The sequence below is a fragment of the Pteronotus mesoamericanus genome, unplaced genomic scaffold (genome assembly GCF_021234165.1).
Source record: "Pteronotus mesoamericanus isolate MK-2021 breed Mesoamerican mustached bat unplaced genomic scaffold, CSHL_Meso_final contig_347, whole genome shotgun sequence".
Taxonomy (NCBI): Eukaryota; Metazoa; Chordata; class Mammalia; order Chiroptera; family Mormoopidae; genus Pteronotus; species Pteronotus mesoamericanus.
Window position 1 is genome coordinate 3,833,420 of NW_026555137.1, and position 19,955 is coordinate 3,853,374.

General features: G+C 40.3%; 1 protein-coding gene across 2 annotated transcripts; it reads left to right on the top strand.

Annotated features, from left to right (window-relative positions):
• The first annotated feature begins 164 nt into the window (after window positions 1–164).
• Window positions 165–19,447, top strand: UCHL5 (ubiquitin C-terminal hydrolase L5). Of its 2 annotated transcripts, none has more exons than XM_054576576.1 (11): window positions 165–368; window positions 4,670–4,733; window positions 6,064–6,169; window positions 9,353–9,478; window positions 9,561–9,622; window positions 9,700–9,830; window positions 11,380–11,443; window positions 12,453–12,555; window positions 13,399–13,509; window positions 14,434–14,532; window positions 18,995–19,447. In XM_054576576.1, exons 1-11 carry the CDS (start codon window positions 293–295, stop codon window positions 19,037–19,039), a joined length of 987 nt encoding a protein of 328 aa, XP_054432551.1. In that variant the 5' UTR covers window positions 165–292; the 3' UTR covers window positions 19,040–19,447. The 2 variants fall into 2 exon arrangements, with proteins under 2 accessions (XP_054432551.1, XP_054432552.1); XM_054576577.1 differs by having other exon boundaries at window positions 13,402–13,509.
• The last annotated feature ends 508 nt before the right edge of the window (window positions 19,448–19,955 follow it).

Genomic DNA, 19,955 nt, shown 5'->3' on the forward strand with positions numbered 1-19,955 from the left:
TGGCCTTCTCCGGCAGCCGGAAGCCCCGCCCCGTCCCCCAGGCCCCGCCCCTTCCGAATCCTTGACGGGTCCCGCACGGCCGGGGAAGAGTTTCGCTGGCTTCTGGGTGGCTAGAGCGTCCTCCCGCGCCCGAAGCGCTGCAGGGGACGGCGCCCGGAGGCTGTCGGGAAGTAGGCGGGGTGACGTGGGTTGACGAGCTCCGCGGCGGGTTTGCGGAGACCAGTGGCCAGCGGGAGCGAGTGCCGGGGCGTCCTGCGTCCGAGGTGGTGCGGGGCGGTGTGTGGCCGGGGACATGACGGGCAATGCCGGGGAGTGGTGCCTCATGGAAAGCGACCCCGGCGTCTTCACCGAGCTCATTAAAGGATTCGGTGAGAGTCAAGGGGGTCGTCCTGGGTAGGGGGTCACAGAGGAGGCCCGAGCTGGGCTTGGAGGGTTCCCTGCGGCCACCTCAGCCCCGCGTCAAAAAGCAGGTGGCTCCGGGGACCTGGAGGGACTCCGGGAGGGAAATACGGGGCTCCGCCCCCTTCTCAGTCCCGGGCTGTTGCGTTTCCGCCGCGATTTTGAGAGTCACACCACGAGGGCATAGACCGTGTGTTTCTGTGCTGCCACATCCTCAGGAGCCGGCTCCCAAATACTTGCAAATGGGCGTCTCTGCCCCTCAACCCCTTAAGCACCAGCCTTTCCCTTTCCCCTGTCGCTTCTCTACCGAGCGCTCCCCATTCCCAGGTGCGCCCAGGTGTACGTCTCAGGCCCTGAGTCCTGCAGGAAAAGCAAGGGTGTGCCTCCTCGAGGGTGGGGTGTCGGAGGCGCCAGCCGCCCAGGACCCCGAAATTCTAGTTATTGTAAGCAGAACATCTTGGGTGTGTGAGTTACCTCGGGACGTCACAAACGCTGACTGCGTGGGACCGACGGGTCACTTAGCTGGTTCGGCTCCTCCGTCTTTGGCTCCGCGTGAAGTGTGTTTCCTTGAGCTAGGGCTCTAGCCTAGAGGCCACGTGCTGGCCTCAAAATTCCTGCCTGGCTTTATACCTCGTCTTCCACTGTAAATAATGAACCCATTTGACTTTTTTTTTTCTTTAAGATTTTATTTATTTTTAGACAGAGGGGAAGGGCGGGAGAAAGAGAGGGAAAGAAACATCAATGTGTGGTTGCCTCTCCTGAGCCCCCTACTGGGGACCTGGCCCACAGCCCAGGCCTGTGCCCTGACTGGGAATCGAACCAGTGACTCTGGTTCACAGGCCTGCACTCAATCCACTGAGCCACACCAGCCAGGGCCATATTTGACTTTTTATCCTTTGCCTGATCCTCTCATTCCCAGCCTCTTTTTTGGGCAGTAAGTTTATTTTTTTCGATTGCATGTCCTTAAATATTAGTAATTCTAGCTATTACATTAAAACTTGTACTCGGGGTAAAAATTAAACGTTGCATAGATACTGTCTATTGTACATACCTGCATATTTGGAATACCACTCATCAAGCGTATATTGTTTACCTACAGTATTGCAAGCACATTGGTAGGGTTTGGGGATTTTTAATGTGAATAAACCGTGACTGCTGTTCTAAAGAACTGACAAACTACATCGCTGTGTTGAAATGTGAACAGAATGTTACAGGAACACAGGCAGGAGAGAAAACAAACAGTAGTGATGTTAAAAGTGTGTGGTTCGGGAGCAGCTGGCAAAATGACTAAAACATAATGTAACAGACTGGAGGAGTATTTGTATCTGAAGCTGAAAAGGTAAACTGAGTCTAGACTGTATGCCGTACTGTATCGTTTGGATTGCCCTGGCGTCACTGGGAAGTTAATTAATTGCCATTGATCCTCGAATGCTGAGATGACACTTTGATAAGTAGAAAGGTTTACTATGTGTAGTGTGCAGGGTAGACTGGGGTGAAGTGAGAGAAACCAGAAGTCTCTTAAGATGGTCAGAGCCTGAGCAACTGGCTTGATGCAAAGTAGGGATTAGAGAGGAGGAGGAACATTCATTGAATTTTCTGTGTGTGAATCCATAGAACTGCGCCTGGATGTCGGGGGAGTGACAGTGACTCCATGGCTTCTGGCCTAGGTGGCTGGTGAAGTACAGGAGGATGGATTTGATGGACAAGGAAATGGGCTCTGTTCTGGACAGATGCCAGGCTTGAGATGTCTGCAGGGTTAGCCATAAAGTGTACTTTCAAAGTAGGTTTATAGTTGTGAGTGCACAAAACACAGAGTTTATTCTTATATTACTTATTAATTGTATTATTTTCCATACACACAACTGTAAACTTCCTTTTGCCCACTGCAATATTATACTAGGCAAATTTGCTTATTTTAAAATTAATTCACTCCATTAACATTATTGATTGCATCAGTCTCCTGTGTACAGAAAACTTGGAATTGAAAATGACTTAAAGGCATAAGAGTTAATTCCTTCAAGAGTGAAACATCATATTATGAATGCTATTATAAATTTACTTGAAAAGTTTCCTCACTGAGGGGAAATTACTAGTGGATTCAGTGAATGCATAAATACAATTTTTCTGGAATATAACATGGTAAAAACAAAGTTTTTATTAAATTAAGAAACTAACGGAACAGAACTATATTTTTAATTTGTATGATGCATATGTAATTCATAAAGGCACCAAAACTGACTGATAGCCTACAAGTTAAATATGGAAGCTGTAAATTTCTGTCTCCAGCCAGGATGGAGTTAACAGGGACTGGATTTACTTTTCCTACAACAAATCAATGATACTACCTTTCACTTTAAGGAACTAGAAAAAGATGAGCAAATTAAATCCAAAGTAAACAGATGTCATAATAAAGATCAGAGTTTAAATTAAATTAGTGAAGCAAAAAAGAGGAAAATAGTGGAGAAAAATCAATGAAACCAAAAGACGTTTTCCAAAAATCAATAAAATGGATAAACTTCTAACCTGACTGATCAGAAGAGGACAGGACACATCAATCACCAATATCAGAAAGAAGAGGGATGATATCACTACAGATTCTCCAGATATTAAAAGGATAATAAGGGGATATTCTAAATATCTTTATGCCAATAAATATGACAACTTAACTGAAATGTACAGCTTTCTTTAAAGATATAAATTATCAAAGCTCAATCAAGAAAAAAATAGATAACCAGTATAACCTTATATTTATTAAAAAAAATTGAAATTGTTCTTTAAAATCTTTTCACGGAGACAACTCTAGCCATAGTGGTTTCACTGGTAAGCTCTACCAAATATTTAAGGAATAAGTAATGCCAATTCTGTACAAACTTTTCCAAAAACACCAGAGAGGAAGGAATACTTCCTAATTTATTCTATGAGGGCCAGCATTATCCTAACATCCAAGCCATATACTGGCTCTAATGAATTCAGGCAGGCCACTTAACATGCCTAAACCTGTTTCACGTAACAGTCACCTTGTAGAGGTTAGAGAAAAATGCATGTCAAGCACCTTACACATAGAAGGCACTGGTATATATGGCTGCTTTTTGTTTTGTGATAATACTAGCTAACATTTAGTGAATCTGTAGGGTGTGCCAAGCACTGTATCATGAATCATGCGTCGTGATGATCTCATTTGTGCCTCACAACTTGGTAGGAATGGGGAGCAGAGAAGTCACGCGGTCGCACGGCTGGTAGGTGGCAGTCTGGAGGGCAGGCTGTTACCCTGCGCTGCTGCGACTGGTCCCGCTGGAGCGGGGTTTCTTGGCTTTGGCACTGCTCACATACTGGGCTGGATAAATCTTTGCTTTCGGGGGCTTCCCCTGCAATGTAGGATGTTTGGCACCTATGGCCTCGACCCACTAGACGCCACCAAGCCTTTCCCCCTACCTGCCAGTGTGACAATAGTGACGGTAAAAATGTGAAATGGTCCCTGGGGGGCAAAAAAATCACCCTGGTAGAGAACCAGTGTCCCAGAGGAGGAGCATGTTTCGGGGACTCTGAGGGAACTGAGAAGAATTCCATAAGAATAGGAATAGGAATAAAAGAATAGGAACAAAGGAATAGAAATGAAATGTAAGTAAAGAGAATTAACATGTGATGTAAAAGTCACTGTTAAGTGATAGTTATTTATTAACACTTAAAAAAAAAGGGTACAGCCCTGGCTGGTGTGGCTCAGCGGACTGAGTGCCAGCCTCTGAACCCAAGGGTCGCCTGTTTGATTCCCAGTCGGGGCACATGCCTGGGTTGCAGGCCAGGCCCCCAGTTGGGGACATGCGAGAGGCAACCGACTGATGTTTCTCTCTTTCTCCCTCCCTTCCCCTGTCTCCGAAAATAAATAAATAAAATCTTTAAAAAAAAAAAAAAGCATACAATAATAAAGAGGGCCAAGGGCAGAGTTGGGGAAGCTGAGCAGCTGGGGGAGGAAAGTAAATGAGAAAGAGCCAGAGATTGAGAGAAACCGAGAAGGAGCTGTCATGAAGTGGCATGCCAGTGAAAATAAAGTCTTCAAACTCTTTTTAGTTATAAAAGCAATATATTCCCATTGTAATTAGAAAATAGGAAGGGACACAATAGGATTAGGTTGTGAACTTTATCAGTTTTACCATTTTAATTTCTTAGGTCTTATTTTCCCCAAATGTGCATTTCTTTCAGTTAATACTCAATGGTGAAGGGGAAAAAATGAGTTACGTATTTTGTATTCTAAAGAAATAATTTCTTATTTCAGGTTGCCGAGGTGCACAAGTAGAAGAAATATGGAGTTTAGAGCCTGAGAATTTTGAAAAATTGAAGTGAGTATAATTTTAGCTACATTAGAAGTATGTCTATACTTCAGCAAACTTTTGTCTGTTTATTTACTTAGATTACCATAGGCTGAACACATTATCTCCTTCAAGTCTTTTTTCAATCCCATGAGATAGGAATTACTACTCTTCTTTTATAACCAAGAACCTGAGACTCCTAGGTAAAAAATAACTTGCAAGGAATTAAAAACTAAGTCCCTGTAATTCCGTATCAACAAAATAATGAGCTGATTTTTGACAACACTCACTTATAGGTTATGGATTAGAACAGGGAACACATTTTAACAAAAGACATGAATGAGAGGTCAGTCTACAAAAGTGAACTTCATAATGGATGTTGATAGTAATTCAGGACCATCTCTACATTATCACATCACTTCTGGGGTGGTTACAGTTCAGATTCCAGATGGAGATGCCAGGAAGGACTTTCCTCCTCCCTCCTGACTAGAGCCACCCCCTGGTGGCCTCTCCTTGCCACCTGCCTCGGTGTCCCAAGCGCTGACCCTGTATTGCAAAAGGGCAGGTCAGAGTTTTCACTGGGGAAAGAGTTCTTGGGATGGAGACAAGGAGCTGGCTTTTTACAGGGACAACAGGGACTGCTGGGATGTGGCCTCTGTTTTCCTAGTAAGAAGAGGTTGATTGGTGGTCCCTACCTTCCCCAAAAAGAGTGCAGCTGCTTTGGATGGAATGAGAGATCAGTTTAGGCCCAGTGACGGGAAAGGTTCATTACAGATGCATCGCTGGGTCTGTCTTTAAAGGACAGGAAAGGATTTTGTCGCATGGAAGCAGTTTGATGCTTCTGGGCAATAGCAGTTTCTTTAGGAAAGGGGTGACTTCACCCTGCGCCAGGAGGCAGCTTCCATTCACACCGTAGGACTGTTCATGCCTCCAGTGATTATACGAAGCAACTTCCTATATTTCACAACGTATATGCTGTCGGCCATTATCAGCAAACATCCTAAGTGACCTTTATTCATGTATGTCGGAATTCAGTCTACGTTGGCAGCAGCTTCTAGTTTTGCTTTGTTCTTAATTCCTTCTTTTAAGTCAAGTGATGTGAGGAAGAGATGAATAATCCACACATTTGAGAGTAAGCCTTTCATTATAGTTCTATTTTAACTGATGTCATTTTAAGTTATTAGCCTGTCTTAGGCAACATTCTAGTAATGGAGTAGCAATAGAAATCTTTTAAAAAAAATTTTGAGTTTGCTTTATCTGCATTGTATTTGTTAAGTAGCTGAGTAAAATTTAACATATTGACAATGGGTTAGAAAAGGAAGCAGGAACTGGTGTCACTAACTTGTACTTTATTTTGTAGGCCTGTCCATGGGTTAATTTTTTTGTTCAAGTGGCAGCCAGGAGAAGAACCAGCAGGCTCTGTGGTTCAGGACTCCAGACTGGACACGATATTTTTTGCCAAGCAGGTACAGTGCTTGGGTATTCTGAGGTCTTGAGAGCAATCTTTCTTATAAACAGGACTCTGTTCCCACTGTGTCCACAGTGCATCAGTGCTCAAACTTTTTTTCTTAGGGCTCCTTTATGTTCTTCAAAATCATCACGCTTGCCAAAGAACTGCTTCAATTTAGAGAGAGAATAATACGAGTTGTCTAATGCTAATCATACCCTCTGATTGGAGGTGTGGTGTCTGGATCACTGATTAATACAATATTGAGAAAAGAAACTGTCTCCTAGTCACTACATCTTGCGTGTAAGGATCCAAGAAGGACAGTTTGGTAATGCTTCTCTGTAAAACGTCGTTGTCTAGTGACCATTTCACTGGCGAGAAGGGAAGGTCGGACGCGCATGGTGAGAGCTGCGATGGTCCTAGGTTTGTCCGGCCTCATCTGTCCGGTCTTTCAGGAAGTAACAATCGCGTGCCTGCTGGGTGTTGGCCACTGTGCTGGGTGCCAGAGTTCAGTGGACGTGGGCATAAACTCACAGTGGCGACCGGTGCTGCATAGTGTGAAATGAGAGCTGTGTCGTGCGGTTTGAAGATAATCTTTGAGGTGCCTCTCGCTTCAGACACCGACCACAGAGTTCAGGGCCCCCAGACTGCGCTCCCCTCTGACATTCCCCATTCGGGGGAGTCCCCGGGTCACCCTCAGGTGCTGTGGTTTGCTAGAAAAATGCATAGGCTACCCAGGAAGCTGTCAGAGCTACAGTCACGGGCTATCACAGGGAAAGGCTCCGGTTAAGTTCAGCCCAGGGCGGAGACGCGCGGGCCAGAGTCCTGGCAGGTCCCAGGCAGAAGCTCGCAGTTACCTCCCTGTGGCGGAGCCAGAGATGGCACCGCCTTTCCTGGCAGTGTGCGTGGCAGTGTGCACAGAATGGTGCTACCCAGGGAATCTCCACGGGCTCTCAGTACCCAGAGTTGTCAGTGGGCCTGGGTCACACAGATCTGGTTGACATCCACGTGGATGATCTGTCTCCAGCTGTCCCAGAGGCGGAGCTGGTACTGTTGACCCACAACCCCACCTTAAGTGGCAGTGTTAGACCATCTGTGGGGCCCAAAGCCCCCAGGTACAAAGGCACTCCATGAAGCATGGCTTTTCTAGAACTTGGAGGTCACATCCCAGGAGCCACGGACAAATGCCAGACCTCTCTCTGTGCAAGGGTAGGTTCTTCACTGTGCCCCAAAACATGGGACTTGGCCCCTTCAGGGAGATCTGAGAAGTGCCTGTGAGTGACAGTTCAGCTGAAATCTAGAGGTTAAGCAGGTGCTAACTAGGGGGAAGAGGTTGAGGATCATCCTAGATTAATAAGAGTTTTATGGCAAAAGGGAGTGAGCCTAGTCGAAGGTACTGAAAGAAGCCAGCGTAACTGGAGCAGAGCGAGCCCGGGGAGAGGCCGTGAGAAAGGAATGGGGCGGGCGGAGTGTTAGGGTGAGGGACACATGACTGTACCTCACTTCACGGAAATACAACTGATACGCAAAAACTGCGCACGTTTAATGTATACAATTTGATGAGTTTGGACGGAGTTTTTTTCCTAATTGTTTAAAAAATTTTTTCAAAAGTGATAGATTATAGATTTGAGGTCCTTAGACAATAGGCATGTGTGACAGTGTTCTCTGCCATAGGCTCAGCATCTGGTCTGCGCTGGGTGCATATTATGTCCTTAGTGTGTCATGATTTTGAAAGAATGTGTGAGTATAAATTTTAGTATCTTCTGACTTCACTCCTATCCCATCCCCAGATAATTTCACCCTAGACAATTTTGGCCCAAGATAAAGGAACACTAACTCTCAAAAAGTTTTAGTTAACCACCTTTATGAAGTTTCCTTTAGAAATAAAAATTTTTCATCCAAATTTACTAAAGAATTGTGATTCTCATCAAAATAGATATTAGAAGAAATCAACAACCATATTAATTGGATTCTAGATCTGTCACTTTTCCCTAATTTGTTGACTCTGGGATAGCACTGAGTAGAGAACACGGTAAGAGAGGAGTTACAGCGGTGTGGTGGCATCGCTGTATTTGCTGAGAACTGGGAAGAGTGTTCTGGAATGGAGAAAGCAGTCTTTCTCCAGGAGTTTTTCAGACATCCTGTAGTTAGAAGTGTAAGAACAGGTGGCTGTTCACAAGCCTCTGGCAACATGAAAAGGAGAGGAGCTTATAAGGAATTAAAGAAGGAAGATAATCGAAAATTTTTCTTCTGAAATTAGGCAGGTTATAAATAGATAACTTACCAAATTGTAAAACCTTAAGTGAATTAGCATTTTATGGGACAACCGTAATTAGAAAATGGTATTCAATTATAGTACAGTAACAAAATACAGCTATAAGACTAAGCTATATTTTTTCAATCATTTACCAAATTGACTTCATCTTTACAGTTACTCTTGCTGGTGTTCACTGATCATCTGAGCTGCTTTCCAGCTCAGTGGCCTCAACTCCGTGGGAGCGGAGGGGTGTGGGCTGTGGGGGCTGTGGAAGAAGCTCTTGTCTGTAACGAGGGGGAAACTAATAGGAGTTGAGGGATGATTTCTCTAGAAGTCACATGGGTCCGTTGGAACTTACTTGGGGTGCTGAAGGGTGGATTGAATTTGGACAGGTAGAGAGGGATGAGGACAGCAATTTTCAGCCTTCTTCATCTCGAGGCACCCATAGACTAAATACTAAAATACTGCAGCATACCAAAAATATGTATTTTTGGAGACCTGACAAAAAGTAGGTATTTTGATGCATTCACACCGACAGCTATTGATGTGTTGGCTGTTGTCATTTTTTTCATTTTTTGGTGTGACAACCCCTGACTAAATAGTCAGGTATTGGATGTTTTAAAATTTCTCGTGGCATGCTGGTTGGAAATCGCTGGGTTAGGAGGAAGTGAACAGCATGTGGGGGCGAGTTCTGTTGGCCTAACTGGTTTTGTTTTAGATCAGGAAGGGGTGGTCTTGCTGCCCTGACTGTACTGGTGTCAGTGATGCAACAAGAGCTGCAGCAAGTTCTTGTAACTAGATTAGAATGGAAATTAAAGGTTTTATTATGTTTATGCTGAGACTATATGAAATAAAATTGGAAAATATTAACTATATTTAGGGGATCGTTGTCTCTGGTTAAAGGTTTTTTTAACAAATTAATATCTTCATTTTTATATTTTCTAGGTAATTAATAACGCTTGTGCCACACAAGCCATAGTAAGTGTGTTGTTGAACTGTACTCATCAAGATGTTCATTTAGGAGAGACGTTATCAGAGTTTAAAGAATTTTCACAAAGTTTTGATGCAGCTGTGAGTACAATCTTACTATTCTTAAAATGCCCTCTTTGTGATAGTTCTTATTTTAATGGGTGACTTTTAAAAATTATTTCAGATGAAGGGTTTGGCACTGAGCAATTCGGATGTGATCCGACAAGTACACAACAGCTTCGCCAGGTAAGAGACTTCCTGTTAGATGAGCCCTGCTTCTTTCTTTGCTTGTTTGTCTCTTACACTTTTTTCCTTCACTGTAGACAACAGATGTTTGAATTTGATGCAAAGACATCAGCCAAAGAAGAAGATGCTTTTCACTTTGTCAGTTATGTTCCTGTTAATGGAAGACTCTATGAATTAGATGGATTACGAGAAGGACCGATTGATTTAGGTAACCCAGTTCCTGGTCCTGGTAGCTCGCCTTGACCCAGAAGAAAAAGTGGGTACTCACCTCTGTGTTAGCCCTGGTGCTAGTGCCGGTACCATAGAGATGGGGAGGGGAAGGTGGCTACCAGGGAAAGCAGTGTCGTGATGGCCTTGAGCTCTTCAGCACTTGCTGGAGTTGACAAACAGGAGAGACTTGCTGATGACTGCCGTTCAATTGGAGCCTCTAATTTTCCTCTAAGAAGAAAAAAAATTAAAACCACAGATTACATAATTTATTTTTTACTCTTTGGTTAACTTTTAAAAACTACTTCATCTGGTGAACTTAAGTTATTGTCATTTTTAACGTACTGATAAGGGACAGTAAACATTTCTTACCATCTTGAACTAAAATACTTTCATTTGCAACTGGATCATTCAGAAGCACTTCAATTCCAATGTTTAATATTAATCTACAAAAATATCTTTATTCAAAGTTTCTATTTAAGTAGTGCACTGATATGCTCTCTTTTGCGCCAAAGGACCTATTTGCCCTGATCCCGCCCTGTCTCTAACCTTAGGCAAAAATGACGAATGGTTATTAAGGTACAGACATAGTACAGAAATCATAGGCCTATAAAAAAAATTTTAACTCTTTATTTTTACCTCATTAAATTAAAAAAAATTTGATCCATATTTAAGTCCAAGAAAGAGTGTTTTAATTCAATCTAATGTCATCTGCTGTTCATAAAACCTTATAGTTACACATTAAAAATAATTTAAGTTTCATTTTGTTTGTAATTTTTGACCCCGTCTTGTGTATAGAACCAATGGCAGATTTATGCATTATAGTCATATTGAAAAATACTTACTTTTTTATGTCTGTTGTAGAAAATGAGTAGTGTTCTTTCAGCTCTGTAGAAGTTGATTTTCCCTAGTTGGGTGGTTGATCTGATCTCCACGTTCCCTCTCTTGGCCTCAGTATGGTTGGCCATTGATTTATTGCAACCATTCCATATAAAGGAAGTAAAAGATGAAAAAGAATGGCCAATTTTACTATACAGCTGTGTGGCTGTGCTAAAGCTTAGGGTGAAAAAGAGGACGAAAACCACTGGGTACAAGCGGCTTTGCCTCCGTGTGGGTTTTGGTGTGTTCTAGTCCCGGCGGCGGCTTTTGCTGCTGCCTCGAGGACTGGTTTTCCCCTAATTCTTGACCTCCTTTAACATTTGCTCTACCTCTACTAGGTGACAAAACCATGGGGCAATGTAAATTGTGATAATTCTTTCTCCTTATTTATAACTAAGAAAATAAGAATTGAACTTGGAGTGGAGAACACACAATATACATAGGATGTATTGTAGAATTGTACCCCTGAAGCCTATGTAATTTTATTAACTAATGTCACCCCAATAATTGTCAATTTAAAAAAAAAAGAAGCTGAACATAGTTATGCTAAAAGGATTTTTACCAGTCTGAATTTCCTAAAATATTTTTAAAAAGAGCTCTGTTGGACCAAAGTTTTGAAGTAGCGTTAATGTTGACTGCGTTGGCTTTAAGTACTTCTACACTTTCCCTAGGTGCGTGCAATCAGGAGGACTGGATCAGCGCCGTGAGGCCCGTCATAGAAAAAAGGATACAAAAGTAAATACGCAGCTCCTCTCCTTGGCATGGCGTCCTGGTTTTTAAACATTTTTACGAACTTTTATTTCATTTTTATTTGAGCAATGTTTAATGGATATCGGCCTTTGATTAGATTAGTATGGGTGTGTTCAGAAAACCTCTGAATTCTGTTAAACATGCAGATCTCCATTAAGTTAGATCTTTTATACAGTTGCTTTGTAGAGTTTCGCTTTTGACCATCTGTTTTTTAAATTAAATTACACTTTTTGAGGTCATTATATAGTCACACTCAGTTATAAAAAGAAGGCAGAGGAAGCCTGTGCAGCCTTTCCCCTGGGATGCTGACATCGCAGCACCGGGGCACAGTGTCACAGCCAGGGCACCGACACTGCCTCGGACGCGGTCTCAGGGCCCCTGCTGTGGCCCTCCCCTGCTGCCCCCGAAGCACTTTTTGTTGCTTAAAGAGAGTTATAGAAATGGAGCCATACAATATGTGACCTTTTTGAATTGGCTTCTTTCACGCCACGTAGTTCTCAAAAATTCACATGGGTTGTTGAGTGTATCAGTGGCTCATTCTCGTCGATCACCAGCCTGGTGTGGCTGCGCCCGTTTTTGACCATTGCCCCGTCGAGGGACGTGTGCACTGTCTCAGGTTGTGGCTGTCGTGAATAGAGCTGTAACAGACATTTGTACACTGGTTTTGTGTGGACGTGAGTTTTCATGCCTCTGGGAAAAGGGCCCAGGAGCACCGCTGCTGAGTTTGTGGTAAATTCATGTTTCACTTTTTAAGAAACGACCTAGCTCTTTTCTAGAGTAGCTGTACCATTTTACATTCCCACGAGCAATGTATGAGTGATCCAGTTTCCTCATGTCCTTGCTAGCATTTGGTTCTGTCAAATTTTTAAATTTCTATTTTGATAGGTGGGTAGTGATATTTCATTTTGGTTTCATGGGGTAATCACAATAGATTATCTTAATTGTAATAGTGTTGCAATTCTTTATTACATTATAAATTTTAACTTTTTTTTAGGTACAGTGAAGGTGAAATTCGATTTAACTTAATGGCCATTGTGTCTGACAGAAAAATGATATATGAACAGAAGATAGCAGAGTTACAAAGACAGCTTGCTGAGGTTTGTGGCCATGTTTTTAAGTACAGAGTTCTAACTTAGTTATTTTCCCAGGGAAAGTACTTACTTTTCCTTTTCCCACGTACCTTCCTGCCTTCTTTCTTTCCTTCTTTGTTTTTTTAAACATACCCTTATGTATCCTAAGTGGTGGTTAATACAGTCAGGTGTCAGGCTGCCCAGATTCAGCTCTTGGCTTTGCCTCTAGTGAATGTATGGATTTGAGTGTATTTCTTTGTGCCTCGGCATCTTATATGAAATGAGGATAATAGTATTTACCTAAAAGGTTGTTGTGAGGAATAACTGAGATTATATATATACACCACTGATTGAAATAGTGACTGGCAAGTAGTATGTGTTAACTAAATGTTAGCAATTAATTATTTGCTGTCATTAAATATGTATCAAGTCAGACTACATTTCTCACAGGATCAATTGGATACATTTAGATATATAATCTTTACTAGTCTTTATGATTGATTATCTTTCTATAGTAAATAGGATTGGACAAGAGAATTAGTAACAGACGAAAAGACCTTTTTACAATCCTTTGATCAGATTTCCTAAAGAGTATATTTAAACAAATGTATAGCTGAATGGAAGGGTACAGCATTAAAGTATATTGCAGTATAGATTGTTAGGTGAAACATTTATATGTGTTCTAGAATATGGAGATATGGAAGACACCACATAGGGCTTTTGTCCTTTATTGTTGCATTTACAAGGCTGGTATCAGTTACTGTAGTAGGAGTAAAATTTGAAAAGAATTGTACTGTGTTTACCATTTGAAAATATTCTGGACTTAAGCCTCAGTTATTAGGGTGCGCTATTTCTTTTCTTTCCCCTAAGGAGGAACCCATGGATACAGATCAGGGTAATATGCTAAGTGCCATTCAGTCAGAGGTTGCCAAAAACCAGATGCTTATCGAAGAAGAAGTACAGAAATTAAAAAGATATAAGGTATTTTTAAAATTTGTTTCTTTAATGTTTTAATGTAGAGTGATATATTTTGACATGAAGGTATGTTGAATGCTTTATCCTTTTTCTTCCATTATTTACTAGTTTTCAGAACCATGAGTTGATTCTCTGGTACTCTACACAAGTAACTAGTGAGGTTTCTTTAATTTTAATTTGTTTAAGTGTTATTATGAAAAGATTTTTAACCTATTTGATGCTTCAGTTCACTGCAATTATTATGAATGCTCAAAGAATCCCCACTTTGGCCAGTAGGAGCCACTACAAGCTGTCTCCTGAGTCCTTTTGACATGATTCGTTCTTTGGTAGCTTCCTTTTTTGGTAGCTGCTTCTGTCCATTCTAGATGACAAGATGTTTCAGAATTATCTTGTACATTTCCTGCTGCAGACCCAGAATCAGCCATTTTTTTCCAAGAAGCCCTGGGTCCTTTGGTGGGCAGTGGTATTTAGGAATCATTCTGTGAGTGCTCAGGGTGCTCAATGATGTGGATTGGTCCTTATTTCTAGGTCTTATCAGAGCTAAAAAATACATTTTTGTTTGATTTTTTGGTTTCAGTTTTGAAGAAAAAACAGAATGTGAATTCCATATTAATACTCAAATAGAGGATTAAAGGGCTTTTATACTTCAAACTAAGCATTTGCATCTTTTCTCTTAAGCCGAAAATCTGGGCTCCTAACAACAGTAATATAATTACTTACGTGCTTTCTGCTACGTATCTATAGCATATGTATGTAAAGTAAATATATGCTACATTCTATATGTAGAATGTAATCTCATTATTTTGGAAATTTTTCTTTGAGAATGAAAGGTTTTTCTTTTTCCATTTCTGAGTTGTATGCAAAATTAAAATGTCAGAAACTTAGTGGGAATGTAAAGCTAGTGTGGTTTGATATTTGTTTCACTTTCAGATTGAAAATATCAGAAGGAAACACAATTACCTGCCTTTCATTATGGAATTATTAAAGACTTTAGCAGAACACCAGCAGTTAATACCACTGGTAGAAAAGGTAAGGCCCTGACTGGTGTGGCTGGGCTGGTCAGGTGTCGTCCTGCAAAGGGAAACGTTGCTGGTCCCGTAAAGCGCAACTCAACTGATAGTTCTCTCTCACATCGATGTTTCTCTTCTTTCCCCTTTCCCTAAAAAATAAATAAAATCTTAAAAGGTAAGAATTTTACTGGTGAATACCTTGTAATGTACATATAGATATATATCTCTATAGAGATAGATAAAAAGTCCTTGTGGACTTCTTTTTCCCCGCAAGAGTGGTGGTCACCACTCTTGTATTAGTTTCAAGTGGACAACGCAGCAGACAGACCTTCACACAGGTCACCTCTGATAAATCAGGGGCCTCCCTCGCACTATAGATCGTTATTACGACGTTATTGACCATATTAAATTGGATACATTTCAACCCAGCTGTTTTATATGACCCTAAGTTCTATAGTAATGAGGAGTGAGTTAACATTTTTGTGTGTACCTCATTTCCCAGATCCAGAATCGCATGCTTCAACTTCTTATCTTTAAATGCATAAGTTACTGTAGAAGACTGCTAAACCTGTCTTTTTGGTATACATCTTCTATCCATGTATTTCAGAGTATCACAGTTAAGAAAGTTCGAGATGGGAAGCTGACTTTTAAAATTCTAGACTAGCAGTGAGGGTCCAGCGATTCTCCATCTGGCTCCATTACGGAGTGCCCAGTTCTGTGTTCTTTGTAGGAAGCACTGTGAAGTTGTTCTCTGTTAACAGTAAAGTAATTAATAATGTAGACTTTTGCTAAGTCATATGATGTATCAGACTTACATATAGATAAGTAGTAAGGAGCAGATGAATATTTTTTAGATAAATTTTAAATGTTCGTATTTCACTTTAAAATTGTTCTATGAATAAATATGTTGTGAAAATTGAGAAAAGGACAATTTTTGTTTGGTTTTAATGACAGTGTAATTCCAGATTTGAAAATAAAAAGTGTGTGTAGCTAGAGAACCAAGGCTGCTCAGTCTTGGCAGGACAGCTGCAGTGCCCGAGTCCCCGCCTCGACACAGGGTGGCAGCACAGGAACGCTGGCGTCAGTGGGACACCAAGGCCGCCTGTTTCTGGGTTGCCGTCGGCCTCACCAAAGAGCGTGTTACTGACCTCCTGGCTTTTGTCTGTCTCTCTAAAGTGTTCCTTGGTTACCGATGTTGCATGTACACTACTGAGATGTTTATTTCTTGTATACATGTTCTGTTATCTCCCTAGAGTCTGAAGAGAATTCAGATCGTTATTCAATTAAAATTTTTGAAATGTTTTAATTACTCATCATTTATCTAGCTGCAGACATAGTTCAGGCACTCAGTTAAAGTCTATGACTACACATAAATAAGACAGTTCTTTCAAGCAACTTATGATATAGTTGAGGAATAAATTATTACAGTACTGTGCTGAATAGCATCTTTTTTTTTGACAAGTGCCAGAATAAAGTCATGGATAGCTTTATGCAACTTAGAATTTCATGTCTACAAAATTTTAAATCTGTGGTTAGAATTAAATGCCTAATCTGTACCAATAAATCAGCTTCCATAGCACAAATATATTGTTTATCTTTTTTTGAAAAAAAATCATATGGAAAATACCACTTTCTGCTGGTAAGGCAAATGTGGTTAAAAGTTAAAAAGAGAAGAGATTGAGATTAAATTTTATAATTACCCTTAATATAGAGGCTTCAATAGTGATAGTTACTTAATAGTAACACATCCAAGAACCATTACATGTAGAATTCAGAAAAGGGCTGTTAGGTTGAAACGTTCCCCCAGCCAAGGGAAAGTAGAGTATGGGAACAAAGCGTGAAAGAAGGTGAAGGAACCAGCCAGGAGAGACACAGCCGCCCCAGGCAGAGTTGCTGAATCCCAGCTCGCCCGTCTGCGTCCCGGTTTCTGGGCAGCTGGGGCAGCTGCTGCTGCCTGCAGTGGCAGGAATGTGCTTGACTCCGGGTCTTTTCATCTTCCTGAGTAGTAAAGGAAGTGGAAAGTCTGCAGCTTTGAGGGCACGTGGCTGTCTTGGGTCAGGTTATCGTCTTGCCTTCTAAGTGTTTTTATTGTATCAGGGCTTCTACCCTTATCTGATGAGTTCACTGACTGTATGTTACTTAAAACTGCTCTGGAGGTAACCCTAGAAATACAGAGCTATAAAATCTCTGGTGCTTTATATCAAATCTGATCCTTAAATATAAAATAAAACTGGATAGCCCTGGCTGGTGTGGCTTAGTGGGTTGGGCATCGTCCCACAAACCAAAAGGTCGCTGGTTTGATTCCTGGGGGAACCCAGCAATGCTTCTCTCTCACATTGATGTTTCTCTCCCTCCCCCTCTCTCTAAAAATAAATACAATCTTTAAAAAATGGTGAAGTCAGATAAAGATATTACTAATAAAACTTTTGCTTGTTCAGGAATACTTATAATTCTTTTAAAAATTTTCTCTGAACCTTTATATGTAATTCTGAATTGTCGTCTATCGCAAGTTTTTAACCCACCAATAAAACCTACCATAATATAAAATTATAAATTCAGTTTCTATAGGGGATTCAAAACTTTTCAATGTTGACTTTTGTCCACATTTTACTAAGACATAATTGGTAATAAATAACAAATCTTCACAGCTTTTTCTGTCCATTAATATAAATAAGGTATAAAAAGTTATTTGTAATATATGTACATTAATACCTATGAGTACAGAATTATCTAATAATTCAGCAATTTTTAATACCTTATTGGCATACTATATAGAAGCAAAGTATTTCTTAACAGTGTATTTTTTTCCATGCTACTTGGAAATCTGATAGTATTTTTTATTTTTATTTTTTAAGATTTAGTTCATTTTTAGAGAATCGGGGAGGGAAGGAGAAAGAGAGGGAGAGAAAGATCAGTGTGTGGTTGCTTCTTGCATGCTCCCTACTGGGGACCTGGCCTGCACACCAGGCATGTGCCCTGACTGGGAATCCAACCGCTGGCCGATGCTAAATCCACTGAGCCACACCAACCTGGGTGTACTTTTTATTTTTTAACAAAAGCAGAACAGAATACAGATATGTAACTTACTAGCAGGTATTTTTAGTTATTTACTTATATGTAGTACCTATTTCCTTTTCTGTAAATTGGGAGTCATACCTAGTTCATATTCTTAAGAATTAAATGATCGTATCTGTAAAATATATTATAATTGCTTAAAAAATGATCATAATTATTTTTAACATTCTTAATTATATCTGAATTATATAGTTTAGTAAATGTATGGGCACTCTGCATTATATGTCTTTGCTCATGTATGTTCTGAAGTTTATGCCGTAAACCAATAAATTCATTCTTGTTAATCCTCCTAAATAGTCTGTAATATTTAGAGTATATTCAGACATCAATAAGGAAAGAGGTACATATTTTTATTTCAATTATGTCTAAAACCTACTGTATTTTTATTATATGGAAACAAATTCTTTGTATGAGAAGTCATATACATGTCAAATTACAAACATGTTCAAAAAATGTTCATACAGGCAATTTTATTGTTTTTTCTATGGCACATAACATTTAACTTTAATATGTTCTAGGGCATAGCATTCAGTTTTATCATACAGTTGTATAATAATTATATTACCTAATGTATCATTTTAAAAAGAAGGTACTTATTTTTAAGCTAAGGAAGTTTTTTAAATTGTGTAATAGCAGAAGTCTCATGTGTCCCTTTCTGACCCTGAGGGCCTGGTGGAGGAACAGTGTATTCTACCACTCAAGTCGTGCTCCTCTGCACGTTGTCTGTGGACGGCAGAACTGGCGTCCCAGGGTTTGTTAGAAACGTAGAACCGCGGGCCGCCGTTCACGGAACCGCTCTGCACTCTGACCAGCGCGGGCCCCAGGGGCGCACCGAGCAGCACGCTGTAGAACACGCGGCCTGCACCCACCACGTGACCCTGGTCGGGGCGGTAACCTCTCAATTCTGGCTGCTTTGTCAGCTGAACAATAAAACGGAATTACTGTGTTCAGGCTGTATAATTGTTATGATGTGTGAAACATTTCTCAGGTCGTAGAAGCGAAGTTTAATAACACTTGTGTTAAACTCATTCAAATATGCAGATACTAGTACAGGGTTTTTCTCATATTCCATTTGAATTAGAAGTGGGCACATATATACATACATTGTTTTGAAATACTTATGAACTAGTATGACTTCATGGAAGGAGTAATTATATATTTTTAAGTTATTAGAATTAAAATAATACATTTCAAATTCTATTAAGAGAGTACAAACCAAAGATGATCCTTTTTTAATGAGAGTGAATTGTAACCATCTAATCACCCAGAAATAGTTGCAAATCTCTAGAAACCTTACCAACAATGCATTACAAAAGCCTCTTAGCTTAAGAATGCCATGTTAGACCCATTTTAATATGCTCTAAAACAGACTTTTAAGATTTTACAATATATTGTCTAATTTCTAGGCAAAAGAAAAACAGAATGCCAAGAAAGCACAGGAAACCAAATAAAGAAGATGCTTTGGGATGTACACACATTTCCACTTCTGCATTTATTTCCATGGAAACCATTAAGTATATAAAGAACATTGAGCAACACCACAACTGACGCAGTGCACGTTCGGCAGTAGTACCAGTCTGTCTGTCTGTAATGCATGGACCCGTAAGCACTTCCCTAGCTGCATCATGTGCATGTAGTGCCTATTAAATAAAAGTGATGTTACCAGTGCTCGCCCAAGTTCCATGATTTGACATTGGATCTGAGAACTTCTGTGATTCCCTGCATACACAGCTACTGTAATGGACCTAGAAAATGAACAAATGGTATTCTCTACCTGTAACTGTTCAAATTAATCCTTTGACCTTTTAGCTATGTCAAATGCTTAAAATTTATAAATGTCCGATCTTGATTGAACTGGACCTGTTGTTTCTTCTCATCATTAATGGGGAAAAAGAAATCAGTATTTCTGTCTTGGATAATTAAATATTTTGAGGATTTTAAAACCAGAATTTATGTCCTATATTATTTGGAAAAGTATAATTTTAATGCAGATCACTTGCAAAGGACAAGTACAGTTTCTAGTGATTTTCATTGCTGCCAGTAGAAAAAGTAATAAACATCCCTATTTTATTTTTGCAAACTAAGTGTGTGGGGTTATTTATGTATTGTAAAATTGTTCTAAGGTGTATTATTTTCAAAGCAAAATTTCAGGTTAAGAACAAATTGTAAATCCTAAAGATTTATGGTGTTACACTCAGCTTGGCAACATTTTTTCCAGCTGCTAATCTGTATTTTTATAAAATGGAGGTATGACAATTCAGGGTACCTGTCTGTTTATTTTTTTAAGAGGGTGTTGTTGGCGGAGGATCCTTATGTGCCAATTTAAACATCAGTCCAGTCCCGTGGTTTCCGAGAGCCACGTGCACT

Bases quoted from the DNA above. Each gene is read 5' to 3' on its own strand.
- UCHL5 (XM_054576576.1), top strand. From the start codon at position 293: ATGACGGGCAATGCCGGGGAGTGGTGCCTCATGGAAAGCGACCCCGGC. The intron at 9,623-9,699 runs GTAAGAGACTTC...CCTTCACTGTAG, and splicing joins GTACACAACAGCTTCGCCAG to ACAACAGATGTTTGAATTTG. The intron at 12,556-13,398 runs GTTTGTGGCCAT...CTTTCCCCTAAG, and splicing joins TACAAAGACAGCTTGCTGAG to GAGGAACCCATGGATACAGA.